At 40.1% G+C, this 26603-nt stretch overlaps 1 protein-coding gene across 1 annotated transcript in view; it reads left to right on the forward strand.

Annotated features, from left to right (window-relative positions):
- Positions 1-13028, forward strand: part of GBE1 (1,4-alpha-glucan branching enzyme 1) — a 166793-nt gene extending 153765 nt beyond the window's left edge. Inside the window, exon 15 of the mRNA XM_014526359.2 lies at positions 10740-13028. Coding sequence (XP_014381845.1) covers positions 10740-10796 — 57 coding nt within the window. The 3' untranslated portion in view covers positions 10797-13028. The remainder of the gene's footprint in view (positions 1-10739) is intronic.
- Positions 13029-26603: the final 13575 nt, after the last annotated feature.

A 26603-nucleotide genomic window follows, 5' to 3' on the forward strand; every position in this document is an offset into this window, starting at 1 on the left:
TCGTTTGCCTCCCAGTACTCTTTCCTGCCATGGCAGGGGGTCGGACTAGATGATCTGCCCAGGTCCCTTCCGACCCTAGAAACTATGAAACTATGTCTTTGTTGACCAAGATGGGCAAGTGGAAACTAAGATCCTGGTCTACAATGCACTGGTTATCCCCATACTCGTACAGGTGTAAGATGTGGGTGACATATATGTTAGGGGATTCAGGCCAGTGTTTGATTAGCTCTGTCAGCTACGGCACTGAATTGGTGGCTCATGTTCATTTTGTTGTCTATCACGACATGCAGGTCTCATTCAGTTGTGGTGCTGGCAAGTATAGCACTGCTGAGCCTGTAAGTGTGTTCTGGATTATTTCTCCCCAGATGGCTCCATCTTAACCTGATATTCTTCATTGTTTGATATGAAGAAATGTAGATATTGAAGCCATCTTAAGCACCTGGAATGGTTCCATCAGCATTGCCTCAGAAAGATCCTTCCCATTAGATGGGAAGACCACAGCACCAATGCCAGCATCTTCTCTGCAGCTAACATAACCAACATTGAGGCAAAGATCATGAAATATCAACTCACCTGGGCTGGCTATTGTGTGTGGATGGCTAACACTCGTCTCCCACAGCAAGTCCTCTTCTCTCAACTCAGTCATGATAAGTGGACCCACAAACAATAGAGGAAGTACTACAAGGACACCCTGAAAGCATACCTAAAGAAGGGCAGCATCAAGCTTACAACCTGGGAAGTGCGTGCTGGCTGGTAACAGGTCTCAATGGTGCTGCACCATACATCAGACTACAGTCCACTTCAAAGAGAACTGTCTTGCTCAGAAAGTCAAGAAACAGCAGAGAAGAAAGCAAAGCACACAACATCCTGACCAACAGCTATCTCCCTCCCCCCCCCCCCCCCCCCCCAGACAACCCCCCGCTTCCCCCCCCCCCCCCCCCCCCGTCTCCCAAGGCATCACCTGTCGTAGCTGTGGAAAAACTTGCAGAGTATAGATTGCACTCTTCAGCCATCTTTAAACTGACTAATAATATTAATATTGGTGCACCCCTATAATTTACCATATAGTTCATTGGGCTGAGCCCCAGCAGAATCAGCAGCATTTCCAGCCATGGTGACCCCATATTTCAGCACTGCTCAATATCCGTATGTACGCAATACCCTTTAGGGCTCCATGTGCTAATTAGCTCCCCCATGCGTGACTGGAGGCAGGTGTTCTTGTTATGAGTATGCGGATCCTCCAAAAATGTATATACAGATGAGGCGCAAGGCAACCTGGTCTGGCTTCACCTCATTGAGGGCAGAACCACACATATGCAACAGGCTGAGAGGAGGCAAAAGGGATCTGGGTAAACTGTTTGGGGCCATGTTTGGTGATGTTTGCCAGACATTTTAAGGCTGCTGAAGAAATAGGAATCATAGGTAATGAGAAAGAAAAGGTGCCTGTACACGAGCAATTCCAGCCTGTCAGAGCAGACTTGATTAATCAAGTCTGCTGCAGTGTGGCAATTACTGTGCTCTAGTAGCCTCCTACATCTCGTGTATAAGCATCCCTGTGCTTAAAAATGGTGGTGGGTGTGTGTGAACTAAAGCTCATTTAAGTACCCCCACTGTCATTTTTAAGTACAAGATGTGGCCGCTCTCAGAGCTGCTCTAATTCAAGTGCTGTCCCCTCCTCTACCCCCGGAGCATGTGTAAAAGTGCCCAAAGGCACAGCTCAGCTGTGGGAATGAATAGGAAATTGAAATTACTTCCATTGTAGTGGCTCAGTATGACTTGGAAAAAGAACTGGCACTGCGGGGGACTGAAAGCAGTGGGCATTACTATATATCTTCCTCAGATGGGCTATATGAACCTATCATTGTGGTAGGTTCCCATCAGCTTGCTTGCCCAATACGGGTCATGTGTCTTAGTCATGCTTGATGTTGGCTGCATTTAATTAACTTCATAGATGGTTTCCATTAATGAGCACATACTGCTTTTGGCAGGAGTTTAATGATAGACAACATATTTAATGAGGTTTCCTTGTCTGTAAATGTAAGGCAAGGAGCTTTTCCCCATCGTCTGGTATTCAGACAAATACAATACCTGTAATGGCAGTAGGTTACTACCCTTTTCCTGAAGCTATTTACATGAATGGATCCACTCTACCTACAGAAATACAAATATGCTGGTAGAAATCAGAATAATGATAATAGATACTAATGTAACATAAAATATGTTCTTATTCAGAAGTCCCAGAATAGATTGAAATAGAAACTTTTATGTTTTTTAAAATATGATAAAAATATTCCTTCCCCAAAATGTTTAGTCTCAAAAGGTGAGTAATATAGAAATCTTGGACAAGATTGGGCAAAAATTGCAATTTTTATCTATTTGATTCTAATCTACGTGTCTGGTATCTCCATCTTCTCTGTAATCCCCATGGCGGATATAACTCGTGAAATTGCATCATTAAATCTATGAAAGATTCAAAGTTCAAAGATCACATTTTCTCATAACCCTGTCATAGGCTCACTGTTCCTCAATACAACCCAACCTCACAATGTCATCTTTTATTATTAGTTCCTATCCCCCTAGAAGAGGGCAGAGAAGGGTTAGGGTTATCCCATATTATAAATGTGGCAGGTTTGGAAAGTTCCACCCTGTCTGCTGTAATGAACACACTCTTGGACCTGCTCTCCACCCAGTGCTTACCCAGGTTTAAGCAGTGTCCAGATACTCTCTCTAGTTTTCACCTCTTTGGAGACAACATAACAGTTAAAGTAAGAGGCGAGCAGGTTTTCTAAGGAAGTTTCTGAGTACAAACACTTGAAGTATGCAAGAGATGTAGACCCAGGAAAAACATAAACTTATGGGTAATATCTGCCCTCTCACCATCTCTTTTAAGAGATTACAGCATTACAAAGAGTTTGTGCTTTGGAAAGAAAACCATATCATTCTAGCTTGCTCTTTAAGTGCATTGTTTTTTGTGGTGATCTGTCGCTGTCTGGCACAAAGGGCAGGCTTCTTCTAAAATCAGTTAGTGGCATGTTCCCCAGCTTCACTTTTTTAATGAAAATTTTCTGTACTTGAGCCCATGGCCATCAGAGGGTCATTGAGGGGGAAAACAGATGTTGCCTTTTGTTGCCTTTGTGCCTCCATAAAAATTGTTATGGTAGCACAAAAGCCAAGCAAACAGATGGCCATGCCCTTTGCTGTATCATAAATGCCCCAAATTTGGGGCCATGACAAAGGTGATATTAATTGTGTTGCTATTTAGTGGTGAATGTTTATTCGCTTTCTAAAGGGACAGTCCAGCCAGCCTTGAGCTGCTCATGCTTTCCAGCCAACCCAGTCAGGTGCTCTGGGGGACCGAGAGTTACCTGATCCTGCACAAGAATTCCTAGGGTGCTCAGCATCGGGTCCCTTAAGCCCTAGAAACACCTGCCCAGTAGGGCAATGCAAAGCTTTGGCAGCTGATTCGATTTGGAGGAGATTTGGCCCAATTCGGCAACCAAACCTCCAAATCCAAATAGATTCAAGAGACCTATTAAGAGGTTTGAATCAATTTGGGAGCCTCTGAATCAATTCAAAAAAGATTCATAAAGATTTGGAGATTTGAAAGGCAGACATGCAGGAAACAAAGACTGCGAAGAGGGGGGTGGAGGCAGGGGGGCGGGGAAGACTGCTCTGATGATAACATTTGTAGCTGGCCAGTGACTGTGATCTTTCCCTGAGTTCCTTTCCAATCACAGTGCTCTGGTAGACAGACATAGAAATAACATATAAGGCTGTGTCTGAAGTGATCTGTGCCTTTTGTGAGCTGTCTCTTGGACCAGCAGTGTCTGAAAGGCTCTGGATTGCTATTTAGTCTCTTGGTAGCTGGTCTCTCTCTTACTTTGAGTTTTCCTGGACAGTGTGTCATCACTGTGCACTACAGGGAAGCACAGCATATATTACAGACACATACACATTTTGCACCGCACTAAGCATTATGAAGTGTGCTGGAAAGGCAGGTGCCAGGTCTTCTGGCAGGGGAGGGAGAGGGGGCAGAGGGAGAGCTGCAAGTTCCCATCCCCATCCCCCCCCGCCCCCCGATAGACACACCCTCCAGTAGATTTATGAAGTGAAGTTTGTGGGCATCTGACTCCCCAGGTACCTCTCCACTTTTACCTGTTACACTCCCACCCCACCCCTTACAGCCTCTCTCACCCCCTGATGACTCAATTTACATTTTCACTGACTGGCTTTCTTACCTGCAGCCCAGTCTCTGGCTTCTTTACTATTCATTTCATCCATGAGGAGCACACACCAACTGCAGATGCTTCCTCAGCCTGACAACGGGTTTTTAAACCCAAAAGCTTGCTAAGATATATTTCTTCAGCTCTTCAGTTGGTCTAATAAAAGATATCAGATTGACCCAAAGAACCTTGTCTGCCTATGTCCTTAAACCAACACGGCTACAACCTACACCCTTTGACACACACAAGCGATATGAGTTTTGCTTTCAACAGTTGGAGGGGCACTTTCACAGAAACCCTTGTACCTATCTCCTTGAAACTTGACAGGCTTCATGCCCTCAAAAGGGGCCAACATCCCTGATGTTTTCATCGAAATCGGCAAAAAAATGACAAAATTATAGGTATTTTAGTGATTCCCCATTATAGCATATGGCCAAATCTCCAAAACCGAGTTGGCCAAATTGAATTGGGACAGTGACTCGAATCACTGAGTTGAGTCACTGTCTCTCCAAATTGGCCGAATCTAAATCGAATGCTTGCCGCTTCACGCAGGCCTACCGTCCAGTTTTCCCCTCCTACAGAGAGGTGCCCTGAGGAATCTTGGGACACATCTGTAAGTGGGGAAAGCCAGGATTTCACATTTGCCAAGACTTGCCCCGAGTTCCCCAGGGTGTACCTCTGCAAGTGTAGACCCTGGCTTTTCTGCATATAGAGAGACATCCACAGGATCTATGGCGGGGTGCAGTTCTAAGCATGGAAACCCTGGCTTTCCCACTTGTAGACATGTGCCCCAAGATTCTCCAGGGTGCATCTGTGTGAAAAGGGAAAGCCAGGCAGACACTATTTAGGCTTGAAGGGCCTGATCCTGCACAGAAATTTCTGGGATGCACAGCATTGGCTCTTCAAACCCCAGGAGAACGTCACCTGTGAACATCACATGCGGCATCTTGTGTTTTGCTCAGTGAAACATCAGCTGTTCCAGGACACATCCTGGAACAGCTAATCCACTTCATTTGGTGTGTTGGCTATTTCCAGCCTAAGTCAAACAGATCAGCTGGCAGCTCATGTTGTCTCATCAGGGTTAAGGTATTCAGGGTTCAAGGCTCTGTTTCAGTTTCCCAGATACCATCTGTTTTCTGCCACAAAATAGAAAGTGTAGCCATCTATCATTACACATGTAAATAGTATTTCTGAAATCAAATGGAATTTATCATTAGACATAGACATATTCTCCAAACTCTCACAATGGCATTTCAAGCATTCAGCACTAACCAATTTTAAAGAGTGATAAGAATTAGCTTCTTAAAAGTTGAGGCCAAATGAATTTTAAAAAATAATGAAATGCAGGGCAAGTATAAAAATATCCAAATAGAAATGTAAGCTATATTAGTTACAGTCTTTGGAGATGATAATGGCAAATGACAACAGAAACATGCATAGCAGTAGTATCTATTTTTGTTTCTTTGGGTTTTAGCTAATATTAGATCCTATTGCACACACATTCCTAATATACTAGAAGGCATGGAGTCTTTCTTAATGGATGATTCTCATAAGAATTGTAAGAAGGCTCTGAATTTAAAAAAAAAAAAAAAAAAAAAAGCATTCTCTGGAAATGTCCACTTATATGAGGCACAGACTATATAGTGAAACCTAATTCAAAATGAGATTTATTTAAGCTCCAGTTACTGTCAAGTATTAAGACATGTTTTCACGTGGCTAGATATAGACTATCCTTGTGTGGAGTTAAAACTGAGTAGATTAAAAATATATTGTATATATAATGGAATGTGTTCATATGAGTATAATGTAGATGATTCCTATCAATAATGAATTTTAAGGGCCTTATATCATGCCACCCAGAGGAAAGTATTCTCACCTTCAGGCAAAATACGAGTTAGCATTCCATTTCTTGCAAAATTCTATTAAAAACTCGGCTGAATTATAGACAGCTGAATTCCACAGCTGGTGGGAATGTAGAAAAGCGCAAGAAAAGAAGCAAGTATAGCAACAAATCAAGAAACCAAAATGTTTATATATGCACTTGTGCAAGTTGCTCTGACTTTTCATAATTTAAGTCTCTGACTATTAATGTATCAAAATTAGTTGAACCCTGATTCTGACTTGGCAAAACTGCAGTGGGCTCAAGAATTTGTTTGTTTCAAAACTGACCATTTGCAAGAGGTGAGGTTAAACTAAAACTAGTTGATTGAATGCATGGCCCTCTTTCAAAACTCTCATCTACTCAGGTACTTATTGGCCCTCATTGTAGCACCTGAGGTAACTTTTAAGACACAATAGGTGATGGAACTAACATTTGTCACTTAAAGGTATTTGCTCATTTTCTCTGCAAGGGAAGGTCTTGTGAGGTTTTTCAAATTATTTGTGTCTGCTGTTTCAAAAGAAAAATAAAATGAGAATGGATTCCTTTTGTACTTATCAATGGGAAATCTTCCATAGAGCTACTAATGCTATTTTTATCACATCCTAGGCAAAGCAAAGGTCTTTCATTAACATTGAATTGAGTGAGGTTTAAGCTAGTTCTTGTATGTGCTAGCTTTTGTTCCATACCCCAAAATTTCCATCACATGCAAAGATGACCTTAAATCCTGCCATGGATAGCTCCATTTATTCAAAGAATATTATTTTCAACTATGGCATTCTTCATGGAGTTTGATCTTTCTCACATATGGGCTTAGGACTATTGAGCATCTTGAAGAGGAGGACAGATCTGAAATTCAACTTTTATATTCTTTTCTATAGACTATAATATATTATATTATCTCATAGATTCTAAGGGATGCCAGTGCAGAGAATAGAAGAGAGGAAATTTTATATTCTCAAGATGAACTATGTAGCTGAAATGTGTTACTGTGTTCTCTGCAAGTTGGTTTTCCTAAGGGATGATAGCTTCATACCCAAATATTGCATTTTCAGTAGTTGCTCTAGGAACAGATAAAAAATGTCTGAAAATAAGTAGTGAATTGCCTGGATGCATTACAATCATCTGGTCAATTAAAAAAGGTAGGAATTATTATTATACTCCTAGAAGGTCCAATTTAGGAGCCCTTACAAACTGCAGACGGAATTGAACAGTTACAAGAACATCTTCAGCCAAAGAAGACTGCACTGTGAGAGCAAGCTGCTCAAAGCTTTTCTCTCTGTCAGCTGGCATGATCTCTGTCTTAGTTGAGTATAACTTCAGCCAGCTGTTCTTCATCTATGTGCTCATTTCATCTAAGCACAGGACTTGCTTGGGGAACAGATAAAATGTTGTATTCGATGAAAACTGATGAGTTGTTGAATAGGACTACAGGGAATGGATTCACAGGCAGGAATGACTCATTTTAACGCATTTTCCTTAACTTGGCAACTTATTTTGGTTGGTATCTCAATACCAGCAGTCACACTTTGTTGCATGTTGCAAAGTCCTAAAAGCTGAGAATGATGGATGGAAAACAGACGTTCAACAACATGAGATCCAGTTGCAGAACCATTAATACTGTTTCCTTGTATGTCAGGCAGAATTGAGATTATGCTGGGTCGAGCTTCTGCTTAACGAAAGTATATATGGCTTTTGGTTGGATTCTTTGAGCTGGCTTGAAATTGAAAGGCATACTTAGTGCTAACAAGGGGTCAGAGTGCACTGTGTCAATATTCTCATACGCTACCATTCTAATCGTTGTCTTAAAAAGAGATGCAACTGTTTCAAGTTTGAAAAAAGGAAAAGGAAGATGCCTTCACTGAAGGAGTATTTTCCTTAAAAAAGAAATTAAGCTAATAAATATGTGTTTCCTGGGAAGACTTTAAGATGGTTATTACCATGCTTTTTCTGTAGATTGAATCACATTCTATTTTCTGCTGCGAAAGTACCGTAAAGTGATTGTAAAACATTCTAAAAGGGTACCTCTGGTATAAGGAAATGCTTCAATAATGTAAAAATAGTTGTATACCACTGTCCCCTCTACTTAGCATTGAACCAGCTTGGAGAGGGCCATACAGGAGCAGAACAAGAATGTAACAACCCACTATTCACAACAAGCAAAATGGTCCCTAAGAGAATCCTGAAGTTGAAGTTAAATATTTCAGTGTTTTCCCTAATTCATGCCAGACAGCAGTTCATGCTGTGTTAGGGTAATGTTGGCAGATCTTTCTTCCCCCCCTCCCTCCCCCGCACCCCCAAACATCAACCCTGAATGCAATATGCTAGATACCCACTGATATTAGAGAGAACACAGGCCCATAATTTTGACTTCAGTTTTCCAAATTTTCCCATGTATTTTCTTCTGCTAGTCAGTTTTTGGTGGCTTTGACTGGAAAATATACTGTAACACCTTCTGAAAGTACACACAGATTTCTTGACAATCAAACAGTCATCACTGTATTTCGAGGCTTCTCTGTTTTAATGGCTTGTACCTGGTTGGGCTCACTGGGAATTTTGCAAGCTGATAAATACTTAATTCAGAAGCTGATTGCTTTGAGAGCAGTCTGACTGAAAACTTTAAATACATACCTTCCAAAGAATCTTTGTGTTTGATTGGGAAGGGTGCACTGTGCTTGCTATTGACAAAGTGAGGAGATATAATATCTGTCAAGTGCTATAGGGCTAAATTGAAAATTTGGTTCAGATTGGTACACGTGTATGGTAGATATTGTTTTATTTAATAGTTTATTAAACTTCTGATCGTTCTTTCTGGGAGACTTAGTATAGTATGTGAACTGTATGAACTGCTTCTCATACAGGTGACAGATGGAAACATCATATTTGGTATTGAACAGATTGAACACAGAGGCCAAAGAATTGAATAATGGACCAAAGATTGTACTTTTCAGTCAGGACTGAATCATGTGGACAGAGTCTAGTTAGGTATACAAAGATGCATTGAGCTGTATATCTTCTGATAAATGGAAGATGTGGTTCTAAATATTTTAAATGCAGTGTGTCTTGTAAACTCTAAACTGTTGTTCTTAAAGATTTTATTAAAAATTCCAGTTGGTGAGGAAATTAAGGGGTGTGATTGGTAGCCAGATCCTTAGCAGATTCAAAGCGACAGCAGTCCATTGGAAGTCAGTAGAACTACAATGGCTGATTCTGGCTGTGGCCTAGAATATTTCTAATGACATTAATCTGAATAATCATTTTATGCCATTCATCAGATTTTTTGTGGTGGTGGTTGTTATTGCGGGGGGAGGGGAGGAATGGGAAATTATTTCCCTCCCTTTTAAATCCATAGTCATGAATTCAAAAATGTAATCAACAAAACAATCTTTTAAACCCTGCCTTTATCCACAGACTGGGAGTCAGTTGACTCTAAGCAACTTTATTTAGTCTTTAGCTGAGCAGATTTGTAGGAGTTATTTATCACTGAAACCTTAGGGGAAATCATTATGTTCACTAGTGGGAGCTGAGATGCATTGGACACGCTGCAGTCTGGTTCGATGGAGATCGGCTGTTCTTTTCCTTTTTTCTTCTTTTCCAAAGCTGTTTGCTCTACACCTTTTATTCCAGTTGCAGACTATGAAAGATGTTCATGCTGTCAGACTCTAACTTGGAGATAACCTGGCTGAAAATAGTAGAAAATTAGGCATTTATAAGGCAGGAAGAATGTCTAATGAGGAAATTATCAAAATGAAGCCAATAATCTCCAGTCCTATGTTACCTTTTAAAATTGCATTTTTATTAAGAGTTTTAGCATACTTGATTGACTGTGCTTGGCTATATATACAGCACCACATACCAAGTAATTGGTAAGCAGTGTGTGTAAGAGTGATCATGTTCTCAGATTGTGAATTTAATCCGTGCTTGGAAGAAATGTCATGTAAAATACAGTCTCACAAATTTGGGAAATCTTTTCAAATAAGAAGACTTGTCTGCTATTATAGGGTCAAAAGGTTAAACAGTAATGATGCCTTAATGAAAGCTAATCTGAATTTACTGATGATTAATTTGAATCTATTTTGAGTCTAACCATCGGAGAGAAGAGAAAGGGGGGGTTGTTTTGTTTTCAATCGGATGTTGAAGCTCTACAGATGTCAGACTAAATAAAAAATACATTGTTATGTCACATTGCTTGTATTTACCTGCATGAAATGACGACATAGACCTTAGGGCAGCTTTAATTTACAACACAATAGTGCTAAAATGCTGTGATAAGTGTTTGTCATTTATCACTGTATAGCCTATCGACCTGGATATCCTCAAATTTCTTAAACTGGCAATTGTAAATCATATGGAGCCCTCTAGTGGTAGTTTCGTACATATTTATCATCATAGAAGTTTAAGGGACAGCGGAAAACCTGTGATGAATGTGCAGTTTGGGTTACTTTGTATGATGCAGCATAGCAGAGTGCAATCGATAATTCTACCTTAAATATGAGTCATCATCAGCTACACATTTTATCAACTTTTAAAGACTTGATGCACGTTTTTACATAGTGATTTATTGAGTCCTACTGAAAAAGCATATCAGGTGCAATTGATATTATATTAAACTATTTTTGTTCTTATTCTTTTATTAGGTGTACATTCCAAGCAGAGTGGCTATTGTACTTCAAAACCTGGATATACCAAACTAAAGATCTCCATGGGCATCACTACAGAAGCAAGAAGTTTAAAATAATGCAGTGACTACACTATGCTGCTCAAACACTGAATATCTCAGAAATTTGTACAATGGATGCTTTGTGGAATTAAATATAGTAATATTAAAGTGATACAAATGTAGGATTAATATTTACATATAATTACAGAGCTCTCAAGTACTAAAAGCTATTTTAAGGAGACTGTATGCAAAAGACAGAAAAAATCATCTTTGTAGTTCTGATAGTACAGAATTACAGTTTAAAGCATTCTAGAGCAGCTGGCATTCTCAATTGAGCTGTCGTTAATGGTGTTTTTTTCAGGAATAATGTTTTATGTGTATTACTGCTCTGATTTCAGCAATTTCTTTTAATCCTTCGTCATTTTGGTATTGAATTCAGATATTCATTATACACCACAGTCTCTTGTAAAGACAAAAAGTAAACAATATGTTAAAATACAGCTTCAGCTTGGAGAAAATGCAGCCATAAATGTTTGAGACACCCCATGTTGCAGTCTCCATTCCGCAGGGATTTCCAAGATGCATTACAGGTGTCACTTTTTTTTTTTTTTTTTTCAATCAAACCACTGATGAGAAAAAATCCAGTGAAAATAACATACATTGCCATTTTTATTTAATGAAAATTTCACAATGAGGTCTTTGGAGACAGGCTGAGACTAGAGTGACCTGAATTCTGTTTATAGCTCCACCGGTAATCTGTTGCATGGTTTGGCAAGTCGCTTCACCTGTGTGCTTCTGTCTTAGCATCTGAATAATGGAAATATTGCCAACTTTTATAAACCATTTTAAGATCTACAAATAAAAAGCTCTGTGTAGAAACTTAGTAGTAGTCATAGTGTGTGTGTACCCAGACACACACACACACACACACACACACACACACGAGAGAGAGAGAAAAAAAGAACAGCTTTCCTTTACATATATTTGCATAAACCTGAGGATTCTATAACCACTATTTTTACTGTTTCCAAAAGCTGCCATTGAACTTCAAGCACTTCTACTGTTGATCTTGCACTTTTTATCATTTAAAATTCTGCTTACCATGAAGAAACAGTATCAGCAAGACACATGTATATGTGTGTTTATATATACTGCTGGTAATGAAACTAAGCTTTTTGATAAGTTCAAGCTAGCTAATTTGGTGTACAGGCTAAAAGTGTTCAGGTGGCTCTTTGAATGTCATATTTTTGGTAAAGAATAAGATTCTTCATATTTGAAAAGTGTAACTACATATTATTCTGAAAAGGTCACAAAGAATTAGACAAATTATTTTGCTGTACTAATTTAAAAACACATATATGAGCTATGAATTTGTGTTGGCTCTAAAATGTGGTTTTATTTAGCTTTATAATTGATTCTAAATTACAGTTCTATGTTTTCTAACTTAATATTCATGAGGAAAAATGTCCATGACGCACGACAGGTTTTGTTTGTTTGTTTGTTTTGGGGGGGGGGGGGTTATTCATAGTTCTACTAATTAGCCATCTTCTATAGAAAGTGTTACATAAATTGCAGAATGCTTATGCCCATACTAAAAACCTTGCACAGGTTTTTAGTATTACTTACTCTCTTGGATCTGTAACATGGATATCTTTCTAAAGTAAAGAGTCAATTGGACAGGCTAATATCACATGATGGCAAATGCAGTCTTTTGATAGTTCTTTGATGCGCAGTCTTTTGATGATTTCACTTTAAAAAGAGTTCACGAAGATCACACAACTCATCTAATTGGACTCTTTGTAATAGATAAATTAGACAGTGCCCTATGCAATAGTGCTATTTAGTGGTACAATTCTTTTTTCCCCTTCATTGCCACTTCATTTGTTATTCAGTAACAGACTCTTAAAATATATACTGCTGCTTTTAAACAATATACTGAAGAGTTGCACCCACTGCAACAAAATACTGTTTTTAAAATTGTAAGCTCTGTAGTGAAGTAAAAAGCAATGTAATTATATGCTGTATTTTCATTATATTGATCAGCTAATATGTTCTGTAGATATTATGGGCTGAAGTTCCATGGTTCAAAAATATAATGCAAAGCAATTCCCCTTATCAAACTTTTTTGCAAGAGAAGCAATAAACGTGTGATGTGAAGTAGAAACTGTAATAATACGTTAAAATAAACTATGGGAAGGATAAAACAAATACACGTGGTTTTATCACTCCTGTAAAAAATAAAATAAAAGTGTAACAGTCTAATACTAGATATTATTTGTCAGTTTGAAATCGGATTTTACTATAGGAGTCGCACAAAAAAATCAGAAGTAGTTTGTTCCAATTATTTAATAAATATTTTTTTAAAAATATATATAGAAGATTACATTAAAAAAGCAATATTAAGAGTTTGTTAAAGTTGCATAGTTAGGTTGCCTTTACAGTGTTCACTTGGCTGCCTTGTGCTTGACTTTACAACTTTAGTCTTTCTTTTAACATTTTTTATCTCGTGTGATTTCTCTATTCAATTTCAGTCACAATAATAATGCGACTGAAATTGAACAGCGCATTCCATGAGTGTCTACTTCCCCCTGTTCCTATATCTCGTCTGCCACAACTTGATGTTACTGAAACAGCTGTCAGGAGATGGTACCCGACGATCCAAGGTTCATGGAGATGTTGTGGGTTCCAATAACTGCAAGTCATCTGTAGAGCTTCACCTCCTCTACACCCCACCCCTTTCCATGTAGGTGTTGTCGGTATCTGGTGTGGGCACCTGGTCTCATTAGGCTTGGCTTCTTAGGCAGATGGATCCACAAATGAAGATAAAGAAATACACAACTGTAACTCAGATAACACTGTTCATGCCTGCTTCTGGCCTCTTGTTGTCCCTGCAGCGTATGTCAGTTGCTTCAACCAAGGTAATTAGGGCTCTTCAGGGTTTACCTCCCTTCTGTGAGACAAGTCTAAGTGGGCTGGCCTGTCCCAGGCTGAGCCCCTTGGATACTCAGGAGCCAATGGTACCGTGAACCCCGATGTGTTTCCTGTGTGTACCTGACCTTCATTAGCTGAGGGATAGTCAGGGCTCCTCATGGAGAATTGATGGCTCTGTGGTCCTTGATCTGGATCCTGGGTTCTGGTGTGGAGATGTTGTGTAGCCAAGTGTCTATATTAGTGTTCCCCCATCATCTGAGGCTGTCACTCTTTTATACCAAAAGTTCTGGGTTGACCTAAGTCAACCCGGACCCCTGCTTGCCTCATGTGCCCTGCAATTGCTGCTAGGTGTTCAGAGTCTCAGAGGGACTCAGCTCCTGCAGCTGCAGCTCCTGGGCCCTAGAAGGTGTTGTCTGCTCTCACTGCCTGCTTGGCTGACTGAGCTCAGTTTTTGTGCAGAGCCCCAGCTCTGGCTCTCACTCTAGACAGGAAAGGGCCAGCTGTGAGCCCATTGCCTGCAGAGCACACCATCGGTCATTGCCCTGGTGAGTATGGGGCTTGGCTAGGTCACTGCTACGTTAACTCTAATCTCTAACGAATCTACACAAACTAAGGTTTTCAAAGGCATTTAAATTGTCATGGTACTAAGGCAGTATCACAGATTCTAAAATATTCTAAAACAAAATGGTTGTAACAAGTTTGGTTACCAAAACAAAATGTACTACATTGCTGTGGTACGTAGTTCAGGCTCACCTGCCTGCTTAGGATCCCTGACGGTATGGGGCCTAGGTGGGTCTTCCTGCTCAGAGTTCTTGACAGTGTGGGGTATTGAGAGGGGAAGGGATATGAGAAACCCGGATGAAGCACATATTTTATGCCAAATTAGGCTTTATATCCTTTGCTACTCCCATTATTTTCCTAGGAATGATAAAGGCAATAACTATTATATTTACTCGATTCCAAGACTAATTTTTATTTCCCACATTTAACATGGGTGGGGTGAGCCTCTTGTTTGGGAACTAAGTATGAGTATGAGGTTGGGCAGCTGTTGCAGCTCCAGATCTTGCCCCAACTCTATTGCTGTGGGGCCATGTTCTGATCCCCAGTGTCAGAGCATTGCTAAGGGTGGAGGGGAAAGGCGGGAAGAAGAGACTGTGGCAGGGGGGAGCAGGCTGTAGGGGCAGAAGTATCATGTGGGGGAGATGGGAAAGAAGAGTGGAGAGACAAGGATGTGCAGGGACCAAAAGTTACAGGGGGGGCAGATATGAGAGGCTGTAAGTTGGGCTGGGGGCCCCAACACCTCCCCCAACTGCTTCCCCCTGCATGCCCTACTGTGTACGCCCCTTACTGTCTCCTCTTCCTAAAATGAGCAGTAGTTAAAATTTTGAAAATTGAATAGTCTTTCTTGGGTTTCAGAATTAAGAACGAATTGGAAGTTAGTAGCTTTCATAACTTTCTCAGAGGGCTAGGAAACCCAGGCAAACAACACTGCATCTCCTTTGCAATTAGGTCATATTTTCAAGGGTTTTTTTAAAACATTATTTTGTGTTTGTAAAATCCTCTTTGATTGAAGTCCCTTTTCATGTCAGCAAACAGTTATCTAGATAAATTTTCAAGTAAAGGGTTTTTCTTTTTTTAGAATACATGCATCATGTGTAATAGAAGCACAAAGAATTTGTCTGTTGAGGGCAGCCTACATTAATTTTATCCCTGCTTTGTTCCAGACCCTTAACCAAGGTGTTTTGGGTCTTTCAGTCTCTTAGAATAGTGGCTAAGATATTCGAATGTATTTGTCCATTTTACTGCAATTGAATTCACTGGAAGTAAATGGACTGGGTGAAAGATCGGGGTTCTTATTTCATCTCAACTATGTGAAATCTTTGCCGTGAGAGAGGAGGGTTCTTCCTGATTTGTCTGGAAAACTCAACAGAAAACCAGTATTGCAACAAGAAGGGAAACTGACCCAAGAAAGATCTGAGGTATGGACGACTGGATGCCAGGATATCTTATAAGCCAGTAACTGTCAACTTTTCATCTTTCACATTAGAATGAAACCATCATTCACAATATGGAAGAAGTTCAATTTCAGTACAATGTATTTTTTTTTAACACTGAAAAACTGCAAAGTTCCTTGTAGTGGTTTTATTTTTATCTAGGTTCTTAAATACCCATCACAATATTACCCAAGAGCTTTCCAATTATTTAAAAATGAGAGGGAGAAAGAAAACATCCAGGTACTAAGAATAAATTGATTGATCCAATAACAGGTTGAAAGGTTGAGTGTATGAGAGAATGCATGAACAGAACACTTCATGTCCCACAATAAAAGTAACACGTTTGTTTGTTTATTTTTCAGTTTTGTCCCTACTCTGCTTCTTCTTATCTCTTCCTGTTCTATGGTGAAGGTTCAGACAGCTGGAAAAGTTGATTTGAACATGTAGGAGTCTTCTAATTGATTGATATTTCCATAGATCCCACAGGATATAGCTACCGCAAGAGGCAAATAGATGTAGTGAGATGGCCAATCCCTTGCATACCTAGAGCCATATGGAAAGCTCCGAAAGCAATCTTAACGCATTCCTCAGTGACCTACCTTGAAAACCAGTGCAATGCAGTAACATATTCATGGAAACTATCATTGCTTTACCTACATAGGTTCCTGATTTGGTATCAGTTGAAGGTTTTTTACATCCCTTTTGAATCATTGTTTATATAGAGACCTGCTTCCTAGGACAACGTATACATTTTTGGTCTGAGCATGGTCTTCTGTTTGTTTAGCATTTTATTAAAGCTCCTGAGACAAGGGCCATATCTTCAGGCAGGTCAGTTATCACTTGGATATCAATATGGAGTCCAGTGTGCTCATCTCAAGTCAAACCAGTGCCTTCTAAAGCTGAAAATCAGAACAGATATATACCAGATATGAACAGGAACTACAGGCCTGCAGCAGCCCATGGTTTCTGGAGACCAGGAGTACCCCAGTCATAGGTTAGGCACAAGGATCCAGGAAGAGAGAGCAGTTGCAGGCTAAATGTCAGAACTGCTTCCTCCCCCAGGATCATTTCTAGCAGTGGAAATTTGCCATCACCAGAAATGAACATTTGTATGCAGCTCTTGCCTAGTTACTTTGTCTTTTCTCCACTTTATATTTCACATCAGGATAACTACAGTATGCTAATTATCTTTCCAAAGGGAGGGAAGAACACTGTTGTGTTAGACACAGCCCCACATTCTGTCCTTTTGTCCCATAAAATGGATTTGGCCATTTGGCTATTAGTCCTGGCCTTGCTAGCATATGATTATAGCTCTAGAATAGGGTGAAAAACTTCACTACATGTTAACATAAGTAATTTTCACACTTAATTTGTCCTCATAAAAGTTTATCCAGTGTTTTGTTTTGTTGGGTTTTTTTAAAGGAATTTCCTTGAAGTTACTTCTTTCTGTTACAGAAAAGATGTGGAAAATTTAATTAACTGAAACGAAAGCATGCTCTGCATAGCTTTTGAAATTTTGTCCACTATTTTTGACAGTTTCTTTCATGTACTGACCCTTCCGTATGCTTCTGTTTTGTTACAGTGGTGTTAGGCCAAATATAAAGGTTTTTTTTTTTTCTTTTTTCCCATGTTTTATAACCTAAATACCAGGGACTCTCCTCTATGGTTGAGTTCAAACTTCCTAATGGGCAATATCTTTTATCTTTTTGCCTTCTGGAGGGTGGGGAAGGGGGGAGGAAGCTGGTAAATGTTGCTTCTTTAAGTCCATTTAAACTCCTGCCTTTTCAGTTCTACTAATCACTTAACAGTCTCTGAGGCATGTTTAGTAGGGGTGTGTGAAGTGGGCCATTTCCAATTCAGATTTGGGCCCAATTTGGAGGCAGTGATTCGATTTGTTGATTCAGATCACCGTCCCAATTCAATTCTTCCAAATCTGAATCTGAAGATTTGATTCTTATTCAGAGAACCAGCGATTTGGCCATAGGCACAGTTTTAAATGTTTTACTACGTACCTTGAGGTACCTGGCGTGGTTTGTGAATGCTGAGATGTTGGGGCAGATGGAGTGTCCCACAGGAGCCCACCCCAGACCCAGGAGGCACCAGTCGCTGAGGCAGGGGGGGTCTCCCACGTCCTCCACGGTGGACCTGGAAATGGACCAGAAGCACTTCCAGTCCACTTACGGGTCTGCCGCCAAGTGTGCTGGAGACACCCCCCCCCCCCCCCCCCCGTGCTCCTGTGGATTGCTCCATCTGCCCAACCATGTCAATGTTCACAAGCGGCCTGGTACATTGAGGTATATAGAAAAAACATATAAAGCTGTGTCCATGTCCGAATCATCGAATCTCTCCAAATTGATTCAGAGGGTTCCAATATGACTCGGAGAGATTAAAGGGTCTCCTGATTCAATTCAGATTCAGAGATTCAGACACCGAATCGGGCCGAATCTCCACTGAATTGAATCAGTGACCAAAGCTTCGCACATCCCTAATGTTTAGCACCTCAGGAGAGCCAGACCTTTATCACAGGTGAAACAGAACATATTTTAAGATTAGCATGGGAAAGTCAATTATGAAAACATAGTACATCTAAGTATTAAACTTTTTTTTTTCTGTGGCTTGTAAAGAGTTGGTGTTTTGTTCATTCACTGTTTTTAAGGAACTGAGGAAGTAGTCAGACAATAAATAATTTACCTTTGTTTAAAAAAAAAAATGAAACTTCCAAATTTCCCCAGGAGGCCAAAACTAAGAACTTTCTAAGTGTTAAAAGAGAGACCATCCCACCCAACCCAAAATCGCCAGTAGCCCTGCGATTAAGGCACCCCCATAAGATATTGGAATACCCATACAAGTCCTCACTCTGCCTGATTCAGACTTGGATTTGAACCCTCACCTCACATTACTGGAGAATGCTCTTAAAAATGGACTATTTATTGTTAAACAGTTCACTTTCAATTGCTCTCTCTCATTTGTCTTCTCTTCTCTCCCTCTCCCCTTCACAAAATCCCATTTTGGAGTTAAGAAATATTACTCACCAACATGTTACTTAAACTTGAGGTGGTCTTCTGAAAAATTTAACTTGAATTATTTTGTAGGAAGATTAAAAAAAAAACCTCAAAAAAACCCCAATCATTTTTGGCTTGCAAAACCACATAAGGACATTTGAGTGAAGTTTATTCCTATAGAGTTCAGCTACCACTTGAAGTATTTCTCAAATCCTCTTCTGATACTTATGTCTATGATAGCTTGCTATGTTAAACGATGTCTATATTTATGCTAGCCTTCTGAACAGGTCAATTTTGCCCTTTGTGACCTGGTAGTATTAGTTAGTATCTTTGTACCTCAATTCACTCTTATTAAAAGTCCAACATTTTGTTTATTATATGTTTGTTAAATATTTTAAGTTATTCAAGCCCACACACCTTTCCTTATAAGTTTTTTGCAAAGCAATATTTAAAATTCTGTTTGAAATACATGATCTCTTGTTACACACAATGAGAGTGGCACTGGTTAAGTCCATGTCATTGTTTTGAAAATGTATGCCAGCAATAAAAGCACTTTGTGTACAAAGCAATTTCTGTTTTTTCACTTTTTATGTTGACACTTGAAGTTGCACTTAACATGTGCTTTTAACAGAAAATACTTCAGCATTTTTTCAGTGTTACCAAGAACATGTGAAAAGACTACAATAATCCTTTCAGTTCATTGGCATGTAAGTGCAGGGGCACATTTACCTATGTGGCTTCATCCACACTCCATTTCATAGAAGGTAAAGCAGGGCGACACCTTAAAAATAAAATCATTCACATAGGCATAAGCTTTCATAGGTACCCTACTTTATTAGATGCTAACTCCTTTTCATTGTTAGGTTGCAGCCTTGGCAGGATATCACTGTAACTTTTGACTGGAGCCTGTAAGTGCGCTCTTCAAATTTAATGGCTCACCCTCGTTTCCATTCAAGAAATATCTTTATACACATTTTCTGGTTTTCTAGGGGTTATTTGCTTTCCCTCTTAGCAACCTCCTATTAAGCTAAACTTACCTCTTCCTCCTGTTCCTAAAAGTCCAGCAGATAAATACAAGTACTATCCTTTCTTCTGATTGAACAGTTATATAATATGCATTCATAAATTGTGCACATAGATCCTTTGTAGCAAGGATCTATTTCTTTCACTTAAATAATGTTTTTAAATCAAACCACTTTAAAACAAATTATTTCTGGTTTGCCCAACTGGGAAAGCTGACAAGATATTTAATATAAGTTTTGCTGTGTTTCTGCTGTGGAAAAAAAAGTCACTGGCTCATGCAGTCATCCCTAGTAAATATATCTTGGCATGCACACAAATACATGCATGTTTTAAGGGGAATACAAAACCTTAATGGTATATAACTTGAAATGAATCTAAAACAGCCTTTCTTATCCCAGCAAGCCACATCCTAATTATTTAAATTCAGATTCTCCATTGGAATTAAATATCAAATTAAAACCAAACTATCCCCCATCACTATGGAGACATTTCCTTTTTTCTTAGGAAGTAAAGTAACTTTAGGGATGCAAAAAAGGTGGGGGGGGACACCCCCAACATCTGAAAATAATGTGTGCGCAACTATTTGCACTTTTTAAATACCATAGGGAGCACTGACCCTAAAGAAAACAGAATTAACCATCTCAGTACTAGACCACTTCAGTCTTTATCCTGACTAAAAGGAGAAATATTGAGTTACGATCATATATATATATATATATATATGATCAAGACATTAGATAGATAGATAAATATCAATGTCTTGATCATCATGTGCCTCCATAATACCACAAATTTGGATAAATACAATAATATATCTTACTAACCTTGAATCAGAACATTGAAAATTTGTCATATTAGAAAAAGTTAAATTGTAACATACTAGCAATAAGCAGTTATGTGATAAACTTTGTTTAGGGATAGATTGTGTGGTAGCCTTGATATAAGTTGTCCAAAATATTTGATGTATTTTCAGGTATTCTTGTCGTGTTCCTGGGCTAAAATTAAACTCCGACCTATTGAAGTTCACAGCATCCCTATCATTGCCCCTTCTGCAATCGTTAATCTGTTAATGTATTCCCAAATCAAAGAAATATAGTTAGATTACATTTTTAAGTAGTCAATCTGCAGTACCAAGTTGTGTTGGCTTTTTGTCATATCATTCTCAAAGTGTGTCAACACCACCAGAAGTATTTCATGAACTATAATGCCTTATTAATTAATTTATATCTGTAATACTTCATGGCAGTTGGTGGTTTAGTAAAAGACTTGGGCAAGGGACTGGTATAGATGACCTCCTGAGGCACCTTCTGAACTGGCCATTCTATGACTTTTCCACAAATATAACCTATAAGACCGTTAACAGTTGGAAATAATGGGAAAAACAAGGTGACACTAACACAGTTTTTAAGGTTCCCAGTGGGTAACACTATATCTTTGCCATATCCAGGTTTCCAAGTAGCTTAGAGAATGATGCTATTTGACTAAAGTTAATCCCAAATTTACTTGGTTTATCACCATCAATCTGTATGTCTGGACTTAAACCTAAGGCTGTATTCATTTTTAAAATGACATTGAAATGCAAGCTAAGAACACAGAAATGTTGGAGAAAATGTTTACCCAGAATTGATATAGTGAATCTATTTTTACAGTTATCTTAATGCAGCCATTCTGTTATAATAGCAGCCTTTAGTCATTGTTGTTCTGCCTGCTAAGGCAAATAGTTTGTTTGTCTAATATAATAGAAACTGCAGATAGAAGCAAAATCTTTAATATCTAATTTGCTAACCCTTATTTTGCACTTTTTCATCTGAAATGCAGATTTATAAATTGAAACAGTAGCGGAAACATTTCAGTGCACAAAAACCATTATCAATAGAGCTTTGGATGGTGTTTATTTTTGGGTTTGGTTTTTTTTCCCCTTCTGAGGAAAGGCCTAGCAGTCTAATTATGTAAAGTTCTGTAAGTTCCAAAAGAAAATGGGGAGTTTTAAAAGGAGTTTTCTTTAGAAGTAGCAAAAGGTAAAGTAACTATTTCCTGTATTGTGTTTTCACAGTGTTTGCCTAAATATTTTTTTCCTAGATCTTCCCACCCCATTTCCCCTGCCTTCTGCATGGGTTTTGGTTAGCTTTCCTCTGTTACTTTCAAGGAATATAAATCTGACCCTTGAATGTCGCTGGATATACCACCTTGTCTTTGCATATTTTGTGCACGTAACTGGCATGCTTACCCTCTCAACAGATTCAAGCTCCGCAGGATTTTGCTTCATTATTAGACACAAGATGCTCATGTCACAGTTACTGGTTAGCCCAGTGACTGCTCCTGGTTATTCAAACTTCCCCTCTACCCCCACCAGACTCATAGAAACTAGGCTCTGTCTGATTGCGACCTGGCAAGCCAGTTCTGTCCACTATACAGTTTGTTCACTTCAGCAATTCCAGCTTGTGCTCAAAACCTCCAAGTCCTTTGTCTCTTTTTAAATCAAAGAATGAACAGAACAAAAGCATGCAAGAAAAAATGAGATCTAAAAACTTAAAACAGATTCATGAAGTAGAATGTATTCTCTTCCCTAATTAAACCCCTTTCCCAATCAGCTAATAATATTTTTTAAATGCTGGTATTTAACTGTAAAAATATCTGTTATAAGGCATCATTTCAAAAACTGTTAGAGCAAGGCACTTTCAAAAAAGTTACAAAGTCTGCAACTGAGATCCAAGTGCTTTAACTCTTAGAAAATCCTGTCTGGAGTGATAGAAACTGAAGTAGTTTGAGTTCTCAGCTAAAACAAATACAAAACATAAAGGCATATACCACAGGGCTCAGGAGGCAGCAGAAAGTTTGTCATATGGTAGTTTCTTGGTTTGAGCAATACCAAAGGAAGCTCACGAGATGCTAGTGAGTGCTGTGAAGGAGCTGGTGGTTGTGGTCCACTGGGTACAAAGGATGTAGGGGAGAGGTCCTGGAAGCTAAATTTAGTTGGCCAGGCAGGAGTTTAAAGTCCAGGACCTGCATAGTAGCATCCTCTGAAATGCTTCCCCTTCCACACGCAGGGCCAGAGAGACAGAGCTCCAGAGTCTCAATGTGTGAATGAGACGATATTGCAGGAAGGAGGGGTTTAGGTATAGCAGTAACTGGGGAAACCTTTAGGACAGGAGGAAGAATCTGTGCAGAAAAGACAGGATCCCTCTGAACCAGAACAGAACTAGACTGCTAGCACTAAAAATTTTTAAAGGTTACAGAGCAGTTTTTAAGTAAAAGTGGGGGAAGGCTGACAGGTGCAGAAGAGCATGTGGGTCCTGACAACTCCAAAGGGAACATGATTCAGATTCTATACTGCCTTGAAGAGAATTGTAGGAGAGTAAGATGTATTACTGTAGATAATAGCGAAGATAAGTTAGAACGACTGGAGTGCCAAACAAATAGTATGAGCGGTAACAGGCAGCTGAGTAAGGACAAAATTTTTTAGTGCTTCTACACCAATGCCAAAAGCCTAAAATAGTAAGCTGGGTGAACTAGAATGCCTGATTAATAAATGGTGACTTAAACATAGCAGGTATCTCAGACGTTTGGTAGAAGGGCAATTATTTGGCATACCTGTTCTAACAGGTTACAAACAATATAAGAAAGACAAAGTGGGATGTGCAGATGCAGTTGCACCTTATCTTAAGGATAGTGTAGGTAGTAACAGCATAAAAAGTTTACCTGAAAGGAAAACTGCTGTAGAATCCATGCGGATAAAAATTCAGTCCTTGAATATAGTCCTAGGATTGTACTACTGACAACCTGATCAGGAAGGTGAAATGATATGGGAAATTAGAGAAGCTGCTAGAATGGGATAAGCAACAATAATAATAAAAGACTTCAACTACCCTCACCTAGACCAGGTAAACATCTAAGTGAAATGCAGAAATAAAGTTTGCTGACAGACATGGAAACTTCTCCCCTGCCCCAAAATGTGCCTTACCAAAAGAAGCAGTGCATTAGTTCGATCCAGCTCTGCAGCGTCTATAGATTGGGCATTTCAGCAGGGCTTTTTGGCGCTTTTATCTAATAGCTGATTCAATCCGCTATTAGATGAAAGCACCAATCCTGCCCCCCCCGCCACCTGAAGTGCCTGATCTATACAGATGCTGTAGCATCAGATCAAACTAATGTATTGCCTCTTCTGGGCATGCAGTGGGTTCAGTGCAGGTGTGTGCCAAGTATAAAGTAAAACAGTTTTTTTTCGTTTTGTTTTGTTTCACATCTGCAAGCAACCAAAATTTCTGGATGTGATAAATGACTGCTTTCTAGAACAACTCATCTTGGAACTCACAAGAGGGGAATCAATTCTAGACCTAATTCTTAGTAATATACTGGACCTGGTTCAAGAAGTATCTGTTGGTGAGCCACTCTGCTAATAGCAACCAAAATATAATCACATTCAACATTTTAGCAGGAAGGAGTAAGTCAAAGGGGTCTGCCATGCCAATATACAGCGTTAGGAAGGGATATAACACAAAAATGAGTAAGTTTAGAAGTTTAAAGGAGCAATCGAAATTGTAAAAAGCCTGCAGGCAGCTTGGAAGCTGTTTAAAACTACCATATTAAAGGCTTAGGAAAAGTGTATACTACAAATCAGAAAGGGTACCAAGCAGGCTAATAAAGCCCCTGCAGGGCTTAATAACAGAGTTAAGGAGGCCATTCAAAGCAAAAAGATATTCTTAAAAAAAATGGAAAGCACAAACTCTAGCAGGTCAAGTGTAAAAGTGAAAGTAGGCCAATAAAGCGGGCCAAAAAAGAATTTGAAAAGCATCTAGCAAAAGATGCTTAAGTTAATAATAAAAACTTTTTAAAACATATATGGAGAATCAGTGGGACTGTTAAATGACCAAGGTGTGAAAGATGCACTTGGGGATGATCAGGCCATAGCAGAGAAGCCAAACTATTGTTTGTGTCTATGTTTACTGCAGAAGATGCTAGGGAAATTCCCGTGCCAGATCAATCATTTCCAGTACATGGGCCTGAAGAGTTAGACCACATTGAAGTGACAAGAGGAAGTTTTAGAACAAATTAATAAATTAAACACTAATAAGTCACTAGGATCAGAGGGCATTCACCAGAAAGTTGGGAAAAGTTCATCCTACAGGCCAGATTCAGCTGTCTGTGGACTCCATTTCCCAGTAGCCCCTGCCTCTGCAGCTGGGGCCAGTTTCCATGGAGACTCCAGCAGCAGCTATGCTGTGATAGCATGGGGCTGGGGTTTCCATGGAGACTGACCCCAGAAGTGCTGGCAAGGCATGTGGCAAGGTGGGGAACTGCTCCAGGGCCTGGCTGGGATCTTGTAGTGGTGACAGCACACTTGAAGCCAGGGCAGAGCCACAATCTACAGCCTGCATGCTCTGGGCCAGGGCATGTAGGCAGCAGGTCATAGCTCTGCCCCAGCTCCTTGCGGCATCGACGGCATGATCTGGAGCCAGGGCAGTGCTGCAATTCGCTGCCTGCACACCCCTGCCTGGAGCATGACAGCTGTAGATTGTGATTCTGCCCTGGCTCTGGACAACAGTCACTACTGCAAGATCCCAGCCCAGCCCTGGAGCAGCTCCCCACCCTGCCGTGTGCCCTGCCAGTGCTGCTGGGGCTGGTCTCCATAGAAACCACAGCCCCATGCTATCACAGCATAGCTGCTGCTGGGGTCTCCATGGAAACTGGCCTGAGCATGCATCCCTCATCCTACAGCAATTTTTCAGTTTAACCTTAAATTAACCAGTAAATTTTTGTCATGCAGGCAGGGTCTGCTGGAGGTTGGCTTGGAATGTGGCTATCTGTAGTGCCAAATGCTTTGGGGGTGAGTGGGGATCAAGAAGTGCTCTGAGCCAGTGGGGCTTGTGCATTTTAGGTGTCAAAACTGGCTTATGAGGGATGCATGCTGAAGGCATTCCCATTTTTCTTTGTTACCACCATAGTGAGTATCTCCATCTTTTGCCCTGAAGACCTGGGGTTCAGGTCCCTGTTGTGGAGAAGGTCTGCACTTTTGGAAGGGAGCTAGCCACAGTTAGCTTGATCCATTGCTTACTCCCTTCCCCAGTTCCTCCCTCAACAACATGCACAGTCTTCAACCTTCCTTTTGAGCTCCAAATTAGTGATTTTTTTTTTCTTTTTCGCAGCTCCCTGCCCTTCATGGAAGCATGCTTCCCTGGACAACTTCTCTACCCTGCTGTTTCTACCATAGCCAAGCAAAGCAAGTCAAAGGGTATCAAAGCAGGGGGAGATCAGAAACCATTGGCTTGTTAGGCCAGAGACCCAAAATGATCACAGCTAAAAGGAAAGAGCAATGGGAGCAAGAGCCTTGAGGCAGGGGAGGGGATGCAGCTCTGTGGGAATATCTCCAAGCTATTAGAAGGCACAGCCATAGCCTGCCTGTAGCCATGCTGGAAAAATGTAAGCTGTCAAAGAACAGGCTCAGAAGCTAAGTTCACGTGGTAGAGGAATATGCCAAGATCTTGTGGGTGACTGGTCATAATCATATAGTGGTTAATGCTCTTCACTGTGGCTCCATCAACCTCTGTTTTGAATCCAAGTCATGACAGCTGTTTTTTGGGATGGATTGCCCAAAGGCTTCCACTTCCTGGGACCACTTGCAAGAGAACCCACTCTGCCAAGTGCCCCCAAGAAAGCTTTGCCCCCATCTGAAGGCACAATTCTTGCCAAAAGAAGGCAAAGGAGTGGGGAAGGATACAGCCCCAGTAGAGGTCACCATTTGCTGTTCCTCCCTTGGCAGACACCATTTCCTGCCAGTGGTTGTGCAGTGGCCTTATCTTTGGGTGGTGACCAAGGAATGATTTGAAATGACTCCACAGGGAAGAGTCCTGGGAAAGAAGAAAGGGCAGTAATGAGCTGATTGGACAAGGGAAA

This window comes from Alligator sinensis, unplaced genomic scaffold (genome assembly GCF_000455745.1).
Source record: "Alligator sinensis unplaced genomic scaffold, ASM45574v1 scaffold873_2, whole genome shotgun sequence".
Lineage (NCBI taxonomy): Eukaryota > Metazoa > Chordata > Crocodylia > Alligatoridae > Alligator > Alligator sinensis.